Source organism: Scyliorhinus canicula, chromosome 7, assembly GCF_902713615.1.
Source record: "Scyliorhinus canicula chromosome 7, sScyCan1.1, whole genome shotgun sequence".
Taxonomy (NCBI): Eukaryota; Metazoa; Chordata; class Chondrichthyes; order Carcharhiniformes; family Scyliorhinidae; genus Scyliorhinus; species Scyliorhinus canicula.
The window spans coordinates 111,705,978-111,719,457 of NC_052152.1; the positions used below are offsets into that span (position 1 = coordinate 111,705,978).

At 53.1% G+C, this 13,480-nt stretch overlaps 1 protein-coding gene across 6 annotated transcripts in view; it reads left to right on the top strand.

The window, feature by feature from the left end:
• The window catches only part of LOC119969277 (glutamate-rich protein 6-like), a 108,118-nt gene that overhangs the window by 12,910 nt on the left and 81,728 nt on the right, over positions 1–13,480 (top strand). For all 6 annotated transcript variants that reach the window (XM_038802680.1, XM_038802683.1, XM_038802682.1 and 3 more), the window contains exon 3: positions 11,378–11,532. In XM_038802680.1, coding sequence (XP_038658608.1) covers positions 11,378–11,532 — 155 coding nt within the window. The remainder of the gene's footprint in view (positions 1–11,377; positions 11,533–13,480) is intronic.

Sequence of the window (13,480 nt, forward strand, 5' to 3'; positions counted from 1 at the left end):
GGGGGCTACTGCGGGGGTGACTTTATTGAGTTCCCGATAATCAATGGTCAGATGCCATGATCCGTCGGGCTTCCTCACTGGCCAAATCAGTTCATTATTAGTTGAGGCTACTGATCTAAGTACGCCCTGCTCTAATAAGCTCTTTATTACTTTCGCGATTTCTCCCTCTGCTTCCTGGGGAAATCTGTATTGTCGTTGTGGTCTAGGGTCAGGTCCTGTAATTTGAACCGATCCAGTCATTCTGCCGCAGTCGTGCCTGTGACTGGCAAATGCTGATCTGTTTCTCTTTAAAACTGCCCTAACCTGTTTGTCTGTGGAGAGCGTGGTCGGATCAAAGCAATACTCCCCTACTGCGCTAATCCTGTTTTCATACTCACCCACTGTGACCATTGCGGGGGCTCTTTCTGATCTTGCCATTCGCCAGACACACTGATTGACTGGGTCGAACGACAGGCTGTGTGCATTCATAAAATCGATGCCTAGTATGTGTTCTGCTGTGTGGGGCAGATCAACTAGAACAACGGGGTGTCTGGTGGTAATGGTCCCTAGCTGAATGGGTACAGGGGCTCTAATGTGTCCCTGCTGTGAGTGGCCTGTAAAGCCGCTGAGTGTGATTGTGGCTGTAGTGGGCCACATTTCCTTTTGGTACATAGTGGAGGAATTTATGGTCGTGCGGGACCCTCCTGTGTCCCAGAGTAATTCTATGGGCTGTCCCCGTACCTTCGCTGTGACTACCGGTCGTCCGGACGTGTCCCAAAGGGTGTCACAGACCCAAGTGGGGGAGCCCGAACACCGTCAGTCCGTGCCGTTCATATCGCCTTGAATGGTGCTGAAGCTATGTATAGGCTTGGTCCTATTGCGGTTCAGAGTGCCTGTCTGCGGGCCTCTCTGCAATTTCTGTGGGGCATTGCACTCCCGGGCAAAGTGTCCCAGTTGCCCACAGTTATAGCATTCCTGCGACTTCTGTCCCTCATTTACCCATGCGGGGTTTTGGTGTGCTCTTACTGCCTGAATGTCTACATCAGCTTGAGCCTCTTCGGGCTTTTTAAATGTTGCTTTGCCATGAACAGATTTCTCCCAAGCGCGGGACAATGTCTTAAGTACCCACTTTTCATTATGGGCCTCTTCTGTGGGGTCATAGTTAGAGCAGGCTTTCTGTCCTGCCTTTGTGGCGTGGGAGATAAGGATGCGGGTCCATTTGGCCATGTTATCTGGGGCCAAACGAGCGCGTTCTAAGTCTCCAAAAACTGCAGTAAAGTGAATCCACAGCCTTCCTGCAAACGCTGTGGGGTGCTCGGTCTTTTTCTGCCTACATCGGTTCAGGCCTTCAACGGGGTCTCCTCTATTATACCCGATTACATCCAGTATCGCTCTATGCATTTGCTCTACGGTTCCTCCTCCAACGTTCTGTGGGTCGGGAAGGGCTGCTACCACGGACGTGTCTAAACACAAAACCGTGAGCTTAACATGCTCTCTTTCGTCCAGGCCGTACATTGTCGCCTGCTGTTTTACCTTCGCAAAGAAATGGTGGGGTCTGAAGTAGGGAGGAATGGTGTGACTTTCTCACACGCATCCCGTAATTGGGTCACGGTTAAGGGGGTGGTATAAGTGATCTTGGGTGTGCCATCTGCTGTTGCTTTTCGTTGGGTGGTGACTGGGTCCATTGATGTGGGTGCTATCTGATCTGTGGGGGGTTGGGGCGCTTTCCTTTTCTGCTGCATTTCTAGCGCACATGTTCCCTGAACATATCGCTGCGCTGTCTCCTGCAATTCCTGCCAATCTGGTGCATTCTCTTCCTCTAATTGTGTCCCAAACGTGGTTTGGAACCCATTTTGAACAGAAAGCAGAGATTGCAGCTCCACAATCTGCTTCTTACATTTAGCGTGGTCCACTGTGCTTTGCCTTTGCTCAGTGGTGGCAGCATGGAGTGCCCTTAAAGCTGCCTTCAGGTCGCTGCACTGCTTCTTCAATGCCTCTACCTGCTTTTCTGATTCCTGTCTTATCAAGACTGCACGCTGCACATCCTGATAGGCTTTTTCATATTGCGTTTGGGAGCTGCTCAGATGGGCTAGACAAGACTGGTGTGCCCTCTTGGCATCATCCACCTCCCTATCCTTATCTGCCAACTTCTTTCTGAACTCTAGATTCTCTCTTTCTATATCACTGACATCCACCTTACTCATGCGATGCCTTTCCTCTAATTCTGCGCGGAGCGTCCGAACGACCTCCTCTGTGCCTCGCAATTGTTCCAAGCAGGACACAATTGCCATAGGCTTACGTGCTTTTCCTAGATTCCTTTTGTGAATTGCGCTCAGGTCCTCCCACCAAGTATGTCCTATACTCCCGGGGCCTGTTTCCTCATGAAAAAAGAATTCGCTCCAAAGGGCCCATCTCTTCCCTTTGAGGTACTTTCTGATCTCTTGTTCCCAAACGGGACATGTTCCTACTCTGCTGCTGGTCGCTGCGACCACGAATTCCTGGGGGTGTATGAGGCGTTCCATTGCCTGCATGGCCATCTTAATGCTCTCTCTCAAATTTAGAACAAGGAATGCTAAGGCGGTGTTATAAAATATGGGTACGGCTTTCGCTAATTTCCGAAGTATAAACTCCCTATAGTTTTTTCGCTAAAAATCTCTCGGTTTTACCTTATAACCCTGTTAGTTTTTTTAAAAAATAATTTTTATTGACATTTTTACAAAATATAAACATCTTAACTCTATTAACAAACAACCGCGGTAACACCCCAAGAACAATACCCCCACCCCCAACTTCAAGAGCAACTTCAAACAAAAGGAAAAAGAAAAAACCAAAAGAGCACCCAAACAACAAAAGGGAAAGAGATAGCACCCGCCACATCCCCCAGACCCATGTACACAGTTCTTCCTCCCCCCCCCCCCCCCCCCCCCCCCCCGGGTTGTTGCTGCTGTCGGCCTATTTCCCTACCGTTCCGCCAGGAAGTCCAGGAAAGGCTGCCACCGCCTGAAAAACCCTTGTACTGATCCTCTCAGGGCAAATTTCACCCTCACCAATTTAATGAACCCCGCCATATCATTGATCCAGGCCTCCACGCTTGGGGGCCTCGCATCCTTCCATTGGAGCAAGATCATCCGCCGGGCTACTAGGTACGCAAAGGCCAGAACACCGGCCTCTATCGCCTCCTGCACTCCCGGCTCCACTGCAACCCCAAAAATTGCGAGTCCCCAGCCTGGCTCGACCCTGGATCCCACCACCCTCGACACCGTCCTTGCTACCCCCTTCCAAAACTCCCCCAACGCTGGGCACGCCCAAAACATATGGGCGTGGTTCGCTGGGCTCCCCGAGCACCTAGCACACCTGTCCTCGCCCCCGGAAAACCTACTCATCCTCGACCCAGTTATGTGGGCCCTATGCAGCACCTTGAACTGTATGAGGCTAAGCCTCGCACAGGAAGAGGAGGAATTCACTCTCTCCAGGGCATCCGCCCACGTCCCCTCCTCAATCTCCTCACCCAGCTCCTCTTCCCATTTACCCTTCAGTTCCTCCACCGAGGCCTTGTCTATCTCCTGCATTACCCGGTATATGTCCGAAATCCTCCCTCCTCCAACCCACACCCCCGAGAGCACCCTGTCCCGTACCCCACATGGGGGCAACAAGGGGAAACCCTCCATCTGCCGCCTGGCAAACGCCCTAACCTGCATGTACCGAAACATGTTCCCCGGGGGGAGCCCAAACATCCCCTCTAACTCCCCCAACCTCGCGAACCTCCCCTCCACAAACAGGTCCCTCAACCTCCTAACCCCTGCCCTGTGCCAGCCCAGAAATCCGCCATCAATGCTCCCTGGGGCAAACCGATGGTTCCCCCGTATCGGGGCCTCCATCGAGCCCCCCATTTCTCCCCTGTGCCGTCTCCATTGCCTCCAAATTTTGAGGGTAGCCGCCACCACCGGGCTCGTGGTATACCTCGTTGGAGGGAGCGGCAACGGCGCCGTTACTAACGCCTCCAAGCTCGTGCCCATACAAGACGCCGCCTCCATCCTCTTCCATGCTGCCCCCTCCTCGTCCATTACCCACTTACGCACCATCGCTGCGTTGGCAGCCCAATAGTACCCACAGAGGTTGGGCAACGCCAGCCCCCCCCTATCCCTGCCTCGTTCCAGGAACACTCTTCTAACCCTCGGAGTCCCATGCGCCCACACAAATCCCGTGATACCCCTGTTGACCCCCCTAAAAAAGGGCTTCGGGATAAGGATGGGAAGGCTCTGGAACAGGAACAAAAACCTCGGGAGCACCGTCATCTTAACGGACTGCACCCTCCCCGCCAGTGACAGCGGTAACATATCCCACCTCTTAAACTCCTCCTCCATCTGCTCCACCAACCTTGTGAGGTTGAGCTTGTGCAGGGCCCCCCAGCTCCCCGCCACCTGGACCCCTAGGTACCTGAAGCTCTTCCCTTCCTGCTCAATGGGAGCCTACCAATCCCCTCCTCTTGATCCCCCGGATGTACCACAAACACCTCACTCTTGCCCAAGTTCATACCCCGAGAAACCCCTGAATTCACTAAGAATCCTCATCACCTCCGGCATCCCCCCCACCGGGTCCGCCACATGCAGCAACAGGTCGTCCGCGTACAGCGACACTCGATGCTCCTCCCCACCCCGCACCAGGCCCCTCCAGTTCCCTGACTCCCTCAATGCCATGGCCAGGGGCTCAATTGCCAACGCAAAGAGCAAGGGGGACAGGGGGCACCCCTGTCTCGTCCCCCGGTACAGCCGAAAGTACTCCGACTGCCTCCTATTTGTGGCTACACTCGCCATCGGGGCCTCGTAGAGCAGCCTCACCCACCGGATAAACCCCTCCTCAAACCCAAACCTCTCCAACACCTCCCACAAATACTTCCACTCAACCCTATCGAAGACCTTCTCCGCATCCAATGCCACCACTATCTCCGCCTCCCCTTCCACAGCCGGCATCATAATAACATTGAGGAGCCTTCGTACGTTTGTATTCAGCTGCCTTCCCTTCACAAACCCCGTCTAGTCCTCATGAATGACCCCGGGCACGCAATCCTCTACTCTAGTGGCCAGGATCTTTGCCAGCAGCTTAGCATTGGCGTTCAGCAGCGAAATCGGCCTGTATGATCCGCACTGCAGAGGGTCCTTGTCCCGCTTCAGGATCAAGGAAATCAGCGCCCGTGACATGGTTGGAGGCAAAGCCCCCCCCCCCCCCCCCCCCCCCCCCTCCCTTGCCTCGTTGAAGGTCCGGACCAACAGGGGGCCCAACAGGTCCAAATACCTTTTATAAAATTCCGCCGGAAACCCATCCGGCCCCAGCATCTTCCCCGACTGCATGCTCCCTATCCCTTTAACCACCTCCTCCAGCTCGATCGGCGCCCCTAGTCCCTCCACCTGCTCCTCCTCCACCCTCGGGAATCACAGCTTGTCCAAGAAGCGCCCCATTCCACCCCCCCTCCACCGGGGGCTCCGACTGGTACAGTTCCCCATAGAAGTCTCTGAAGACCCCATTAACATCTACTCCCCTCCGCACCACCTTCCCAGCCTTATCCGTCACTCCCCTAATCTCCCTGGCCACGTCCCGCTTTCGGAGCTGGTGTGCCAGCATCCTGCTCGCCTTCTCCCCGTATTCATACACCGCCCCCTGTGCTTTCCTCCACTGAGCTTCCGCCTTTCTGGTAGTCAATAGGTCAAATCTGGCCTGAAGGCTACGCCTCTCCCCCAGCAATCCCTCCTCTGGGGCCTCCGCATATCTCCTATCCACCTGCACCATCTCCCCTATCAGTCTCTCCCTCTCCCTCTGCTCCCCCCTCTCCCTATGGGTTCGGATGGAGATCAATTCCCCCCTCATCACCGCCTTCAATGCCTCCCAGACCATCCCCACTCGAACCTCCCCGTTATCATTGGCCTCAAGGTACCTCTCGATACACCCCCGAACCCTTTCGGCCACCTCCTCATCTGCCAGCAGCCCCACCTCCAAGCGCCAGAGGGGACGTTGGTCCCTCTCTTCCCCCAGCCCGAGGTCCATCCAGTGCGGGGCATGATCTGAAATGGCAATGGCGGAGTATTCCACATCCTCCACCCTCGACACCAACCCCCTGCTCAGGACAAAAAAATCAATCCTCGAGTAGGCCTTGTGTACGTGGGAGAAAAACGAGTATTCCCTGGCCCTTGGCCTTGCAAACCTCCAGGGGTCCACCCCCCCCCCCCCCCCCCCCCCCCCCATGAATCCCCTCAGCACCTTAGCCGCCGCCGGCCTCCTACCCGTCCGGGACTTGGATCGATCCAATGGGAGATCCAGTACTGTGTTGAAGTCCCCCCCCATGATCAGGCCCCCCCCCTCCAGGTCCGGTATGCGGCCCAACATACGCCGCATAAACCCCACATCGTCCCAATTTGGGGCATAAACATTCACCAACACCACCCGCTCCCCCTGCAGCTTGTCACTCACCATCACATATCTCCCGCCACTGCCAGCCACCACATTTAACGCCTCAAACGACACCTTCTTCCCCACCAGGATCGCCACCCCCTTACTCTTCTCATCCAGCCCTGAGTGGAATACTTGGCCCACCCATCCCTTCCTCAGCCGAACCTGGTCCACCACTCTCAGGTGTGTCTCCTGGAGCATGGCAACATCCGCCTTCAGTCCCTTCAGGTGCGCAAATACCCGGGCCCGTTTGACCGGCCCATTCAGCCCCCTCACATTCCAGGTTATCAGCCGAATCCGAGGGCTCCCTGCCCCCCTCCCCTGCCGATTAGCCATACCCCATGCCTTGCCCACCCCCGGCCAGCGTCCCCCGCTCTGCCAGTTTCCCACGGCGGCAACTCCCCCCAGGGCCGGCTCAAGGTACCGGCAACTCGGGCAGTCGCCCGGGGCGCCATGTGCTAGGGGCGCCGCGTAAAAGACTCGGGTCCCGCGCATGCGCAGTTGGGCCGGTGCCAACCAGCGCATGCGCGGTGGCTGCCCTCCCTCAGGCCGCCCCGCACAAACATGGCGGATGGATCCAGGCTCGCCGGTGGTCACTCCGGCATCCCCCCCACCTTGGGCTCACTCCGGCCCACCCCCCCTCGGGCCCCCTCCGGCCCCCTCTGCCCCCCCTCGGGCCCCCGCCGGGGCCCCCCCCCCCCGCCCCCGGCCCCGCCCGCCCCGCCCCCACCCCCCCCCCCCGGCCCGGCCCCGCCCCCCCCCGGGCCTGGCCCTGCCCGCCCCGCCCCCCCCCCCCCGGGCCCGGCCCCGCCCCCCCTGGCCCCGCTCCCCCGAAGGCCGCCGAAGTTCAGTTTGCCCGGGGCGCCAGCAACCCTAGGGCCGGCGCTGACTCCCCCCCCCCCAGCCCCCCCTGCGTCCTCCAGCTCCTTCCTGACCGTTTCAGCAGCAACCCGGTCCCCCCCCTCCCCTCCCCCCCCCCCCCCCCCCAGGCTAGGACCCCTCCTAGCCGCGCCCCTCCCTCCACAGCACTCCCGTGAGCCAGCTAACTTCTGCTGACCCCGGCAACTCCCGCCCTACCTTCGGCTCCTCCCCACGTGGGACTGCCCCTCCTCCATTGTGCCCGTCAACGGGTCCACCCTCCCCCCGCTCTTGCGCGGGAAAAGAAAACAGCCAGCAACGACCCGCGCTTCTCAGCCCCGGCCCCATCCCCACCATCTCACAGCGCGGGAAACCGCCAGAGAACCCGCGCTTTCGCCCTGCCGGGCCCCGCCTCCTCCAGGGCCACACCCATTGTCAGTCCCCCCGCACCAGCTCCCCGAACTCCCCGTTTACCCCTCTGCCCGAACCCGCCCACCTGACCCCTACTTAAAAACCCATATAGAAAAAACAGTACGACATCACCCCACCCACCCTAAGGCCAACCCACTTCTTACACTAAACCAAGCAAATGCAAATACAGTATTATACAACATCCCCCATCCTAGACCCTCAGTTTGAGTCCAATTTCTCGGCCTGCACAAAGGCCCACCCCTCCTCCGGGGATTCAAAATAATGGTGACGATCCTTATAGGTGACCCATAGACGCGCCGGCTGCAACATGCCGAACTTCTCACTCCGTCTGTGGAGCACCGCCTTCGTCCGGTTAAACCCGGCCTTCCGCCTCGCCACCTCCGCACTCCAGTCCTGGAAGATCCGCACCTCCGTGTTCTCCCACTTGCTGCTCCGCTCCTTCTTGGCCCACCGGAGCACACACTCACACTCCACGAACCGATGAAACCTCACCACACCGGCTCGTTCGGCTTGGGCCTCCTAGCCAGAATTCTGTGGGCCCCCTCTAACTCCAGGGGCCCCTGGAAGGACCCAGCCCCCATCAGTGAGTTTAACATAATAACCACATAGGCCGCTAGGTCCGACCCCTCCAGCCCCTCCGTGAGGCCCAGGATCCGCAAATTCTTCCTCCTCGACCGGTTGTCCAGCTCCTCGAACCGCTCCTGCCATCTTTTATGGAGCGCCTCGTGCATCTCCACCTTCCCTGCCACGGCCACAAACTCATCCTCCCTTTCGGAGGCCTGCTGCTGCAGCTCCCGGATCGCAGCCCCCTGGGCTGTCTGGGTCTCCACCAGTTCCCTGTTAGTTACCTTCAGGGACTCCAGCAGCTCCAACTTCAGCTCCTGGAAGCAGCGCAGCAGAATCGCCTGCTGCTCCTGGGCCCACTTCTTCAGCTCCTCGAGGCCTCCGCTGGCCGCCATTTTATCTTCCTGCCCCCGTTTTTTCAGGGGTGCTTTCTTCGGTTTTTTCTCTGCCCCACTCCTGGTCCGGACCATGGGACCGTTGGGGTCGACTCTTGTCCTCTTCTCCCGTTGGGATTTGCCGCTACAGCTCTGTTGGGGGCCCTGAAAAGAGCCCCAAAGTCCTTTCTCCGCGGGAGCCGCCGAATGTGCGGCTTAACTGCTCATTGCCGCCACCGGAAGTGATAACCCTGTTAGTTACGCATGCAAAAACACGCTTCTGAATTATGTGACCTACTTGAACACTGGTGGTTTTTCCTTTTCCCAATTGGATTTATGATTCAAATTGCTGGGTTCTCTTGGAGTGGGGGAGCCACTTCTAGTCGAGTCCCGTCAGAGTTTGCCACTAAATGTTGCTCGTTCTGGGTGAGTGTGCTTAACACTCAATTGGCTCTGTTTTATTCCTTAGCTCTAGAGTCGCCAGGTATCTTTATGATACCGCCACGAGGTTCAAGTTCAAGTTCAGATCAATGACTCAATACACCAGTTAGTAAGGTTCAATCAAACACATTTATTATTACACAGTAAATCAATACTCATGCAACTAATACTAATGGACTAAACTATTCCTACCACTATAAGCCAATACTTATCTTCGATAAGGGAACACACTGGATCAGGGAACAATGGCCTCTTGTTCTGTCCTGAGACTGCAGGCTTCCCAGTTGGTACGGGCTAAGGGGTCAGGAGTGTCTATTCTCGTAGCGAGCGTTGGTTGGACACTTACTTGTCGGTGTAGCTGTTGGCCAGGCCACTCCTTCTCATGTTCAAGTTCTTAGAGAGCTGCTGCAAAGGTGTTCTGCTGGGATGGCCGGCTAAGAGAGAGAGCTGGACTTGAGATCTGTCCTTTATAGGTCACAGGGGCTTCGCGCCCATCTGGGCGGACCCTATACCTGCTTGCAATCGTTTGGACCTCAGACCAATCGATTGGTTTGAATTCCCCAATACTGGGGCTGTTTCCCGATCGCTGGGCGGTTCTTGGGGCTGTTTGTAACTTATTGTCCGGGACTCCTGCTGGCGCCTAAGAGTCTGGCTTGACCTTTGTTATTCTCGATTGTGTCCATTGTGCCCGGGAATCACCGGGAATCGCTCAATTAATATGAGCAACTGTTAGTTTCAGTGCTGTCTGGTTTCTTTGCAGACAGAATACACAGAGAGATTCTGCAGCCTGCTTGTCTTTCTGATATTGTCCAATTTTCCCTGCATGCATTTCAATTCTCCATTTTATGTCGGGAAGTGGCCAGCTTCGGTGGCTACAGGATTGACCATTTAGGACTGAGATGGGGAGGAATGTCTTCACTCAGAGGGTGGTGAACCTGTGGAATTCTCTACCACAGAAGGCTGTGGAGGCCTAGTCACTGAATATATTTATGGAAAATAGATAGATTTCTAGACTCTAAAGGTACCAAGGGTTATGGGGAAGGTATGGGATATAACTTTTATATAGAGAATCAGCCATAATCATATTGAATGGCAGAACAGGTTCAAAGGCTCAAATGACCTACTCCTGCTCCTATTTTCTATGTCTCCATGTTGACATTTTCATGCTGGCCCTCTCTGATCAGCCCTTATTTGTCAGTGTCCAGTCACTGTCCCTTAAATAACAGGTTCTAAAGTAATTTTCCCACTGCAATATTGGGGTAATAACGCTAAAAATTCCTGGTTTAACTCTCATCATAAATATTACGATGGGGGCTGGCTTAGCACAGTGGGCTAAACAGCTGGCTTGTAATACAGAACAAGGCAGCAGCGCGGGTTCAATTCCCGTACCGGCTTCCCTGAACAGGCGCCGGAATGTGACGACTCGTGGCTTTTCACAGTAACTTCATTGAAGCCTACTCGTGACAATAAGCGATTATTATTATATTAATTTATCAGTCTTTAGTCCCAATATTTTCTCCATTATCATTTTAAAACTTGTATTAAATCTAATAAGTTTATTTAAGTGTTACTTGTACATCTAATATTTTATTCTGAACCTCAAATTCCAAGACTGATATAAAGTAATCATTTATCAACACTGCTATTTCCTCAGCTTCAATTAAAATGTAACCTGCACATGTTATTACCGTCAGCAGCCCTCTTTATATCACTATACTTTTAAGACTTTTACTATTTTCCTTTCTAGCCCTCGCATTTTCTTTACCTCATATTCCCTTTCTCCAGTTCTTACTACTCTCATTGTATCCTTTTTTTCTTTAGGACCAGGATTTTGCGTATTGAATCTGGAAGCCAACATCGGGGTCAAAAGTGTGTCCTGACCCCGCACTATATTGACAGTGGTCGCCAATTAGCCAATCAGTGACAAGAGAGTGTACTCTGTCCAATTAAGGATGGCAGATGGGCTCTCAAAGCTGGAGAGCCAATAGACCTGCAGCACGGAAGGAGCTAATCCCTGTTGCCGGGAGGAGGTGCCTCCAATGTAGGGTGCACCCTCAGCATTTTTAAAAAGCTTTGGAGTTACAGAAATGGCCACAGCTGCTGGGAGGGGAAAATTCCAGTCAGCCTTTGATAATATACCCTTAATTCCACCAAGATTGTTTATTATTTAGCTCAAGCTGAAAGTTGGAAAAGATCTGCAGAACATCCGCTCTTTGGGGTTGGGCTTGCTGCTGTTCTATTTTACCTAATTCATTTTTTTTTTTCAATGTGATGATCATTATAAACAGGAAATATGAATTACCTGGTGCAGCAAGATTCACCAGCGATAATTCACATTCTCTTACAACCCTGCAAGGTGAGGGAGAACATCAAAGGGAATTTAAAACAGTTGACACTCAGACGATCTGGGTGTCCTGGAACACACCAGCTACTTCAGAGATGGGTGAGTCTGGGTGTTCTGCATTTTACATTGCATATTTCACCTGGGTCATGTTTCAATGGACTTTCATTTTGTACAGGTTACCTTTAATGATAGGGACATTTAGTTCCTTAGTAGCAGAAGAACAAACAAGCATTTTCTTATTTGCATTGGAAAGCTCAAAAGTCTGAGTACACTACCACTGCGTCCCAGTTCTATCCATAGGACCATAAGATGAAGGAGCAGAAGTAGGCCATTTGGCCCATCGATTGTGCTCTACCATTCAATTAGATAATTTTATAATTTAAAAAAAATAAATTTAGAGTACATAATTCATTTTTTCCAATTAAGGGGCAATTTTCGTGGAGATTCCACCTAGCCTGCACATCTTTGGGTTGTGGGGGTGAGACCCACGCAGACACGGGGAGAACGTGCAAACTCCACACGGACAGTGACCCAGGACCGGGATTCAAATCCAGGTCCTCAGTGACGTGGGCAGCAGTGCTAACCACTATGCCTCCATGCCGCCCGATTCAATGAGATCATGGCTGATCTGATGTGATAACTGTCAACTCCACTTTCCTGCCTTTTCCCATTAACCTTGGTTCCCTTACTGATTAAAAATCTGTCCTTCTCAGCTTTGAGCATACTTAATGACCCAGCCTCTACAGCCCTCCGCGGTAAAGGTTTCCACCAATTCACTACCCTCTGGGTATTGTTATGGGCCAGGGTTTAGAGAGCCCCAAAGTGTATCATGCAGTTCATCTGACCCACAACCTTTAATAGATTGTGGTACGGGGAGCACACGGCCCACTCTACAGGTGTGGTACAGCAGAAATGGAAAAGTATTTTTTAAAGCAAAACAATGTTTATTCTATGAACTCAAGTTAACATTTTTAAAACATACAGTGAACATCTTAGTAACCATCAATTCAAATACATCCCCAAAGAATACAACACTAAGTAATCCGTAAGCTGTCCTTTTAACATCCAGAAGACTTGAAACAAAACCTTTCAGCAGGAGCACATCAGGTTAAAGTCATTAGTTTTAAATCACCAGGATTGATTTACAGTCTTTAGATTACAGAGAGAGGCTCGCATACACCTTCTGGCTGTGACTGCAGCTATCCAGCTCTGAAAACAAAACTAAAACACACCCTGCAGCAAACAGCCTAAAACGAAAGTAAAAAGCTGACACAGCCCAGCTCCACCCACTCTCAGACATCACTGCAGTAATAAACACCCATTACTTAAAGGTACTATCATATGACAGTATCGTATGGACTGGATATATTTATCACGTTTATTTGAATGTTATGGAATCAAAATAGTAATTTTTAATTATAATAATTCATATTAGTAATGAACCTGCAGCGTTATGGGGACTGAGAGGAGGAATGGGACTTACAGGATTACTCTGAAGTGATCCGGCAGGGCTTTGATGGACTGAAGGGCCTCTTGTGATCTATAGCTTCCATGAGGAGTGTCTAAATTGTGATGTACTCCAACTTTCCCTTGCCCTCTACCTCACTCTATTTCTATAGCTGCTCTTCTCACTGACCAGATCTCTCCTCCCACCTCCAACATCCCTACAACTCCAATCCAACTCCCTAAGTTCCAGTGCTGTGTGTGTCCTGTCTCTTGTGCTGTACAACCCCTTTCTGTTACTGTGCATCTGCACACCCTGAAGGCATCACTGCTCTCCATGGCATATCTTCCACTGTTCTGCAGCCGTGTACCTGCACAGTTCAGAGAAACCTTGTCCACAGTCTAAAATTCCCCAGCCCACACACAAATGTGACACAGCAAGGCGTGAGCCACTGCCAAGGCAGCCAGGACCCTCTGGTCCCAGGTCCCAGGTCCTCCAGAGAATGCCCGCCAGGGGTATCAAAGGCCACAGGACATGGAAATCAGCAGGCTGCCTCCACCTAAGATGTGCATTCTGGGGACACACCTAGTGGCAGAGCATCGA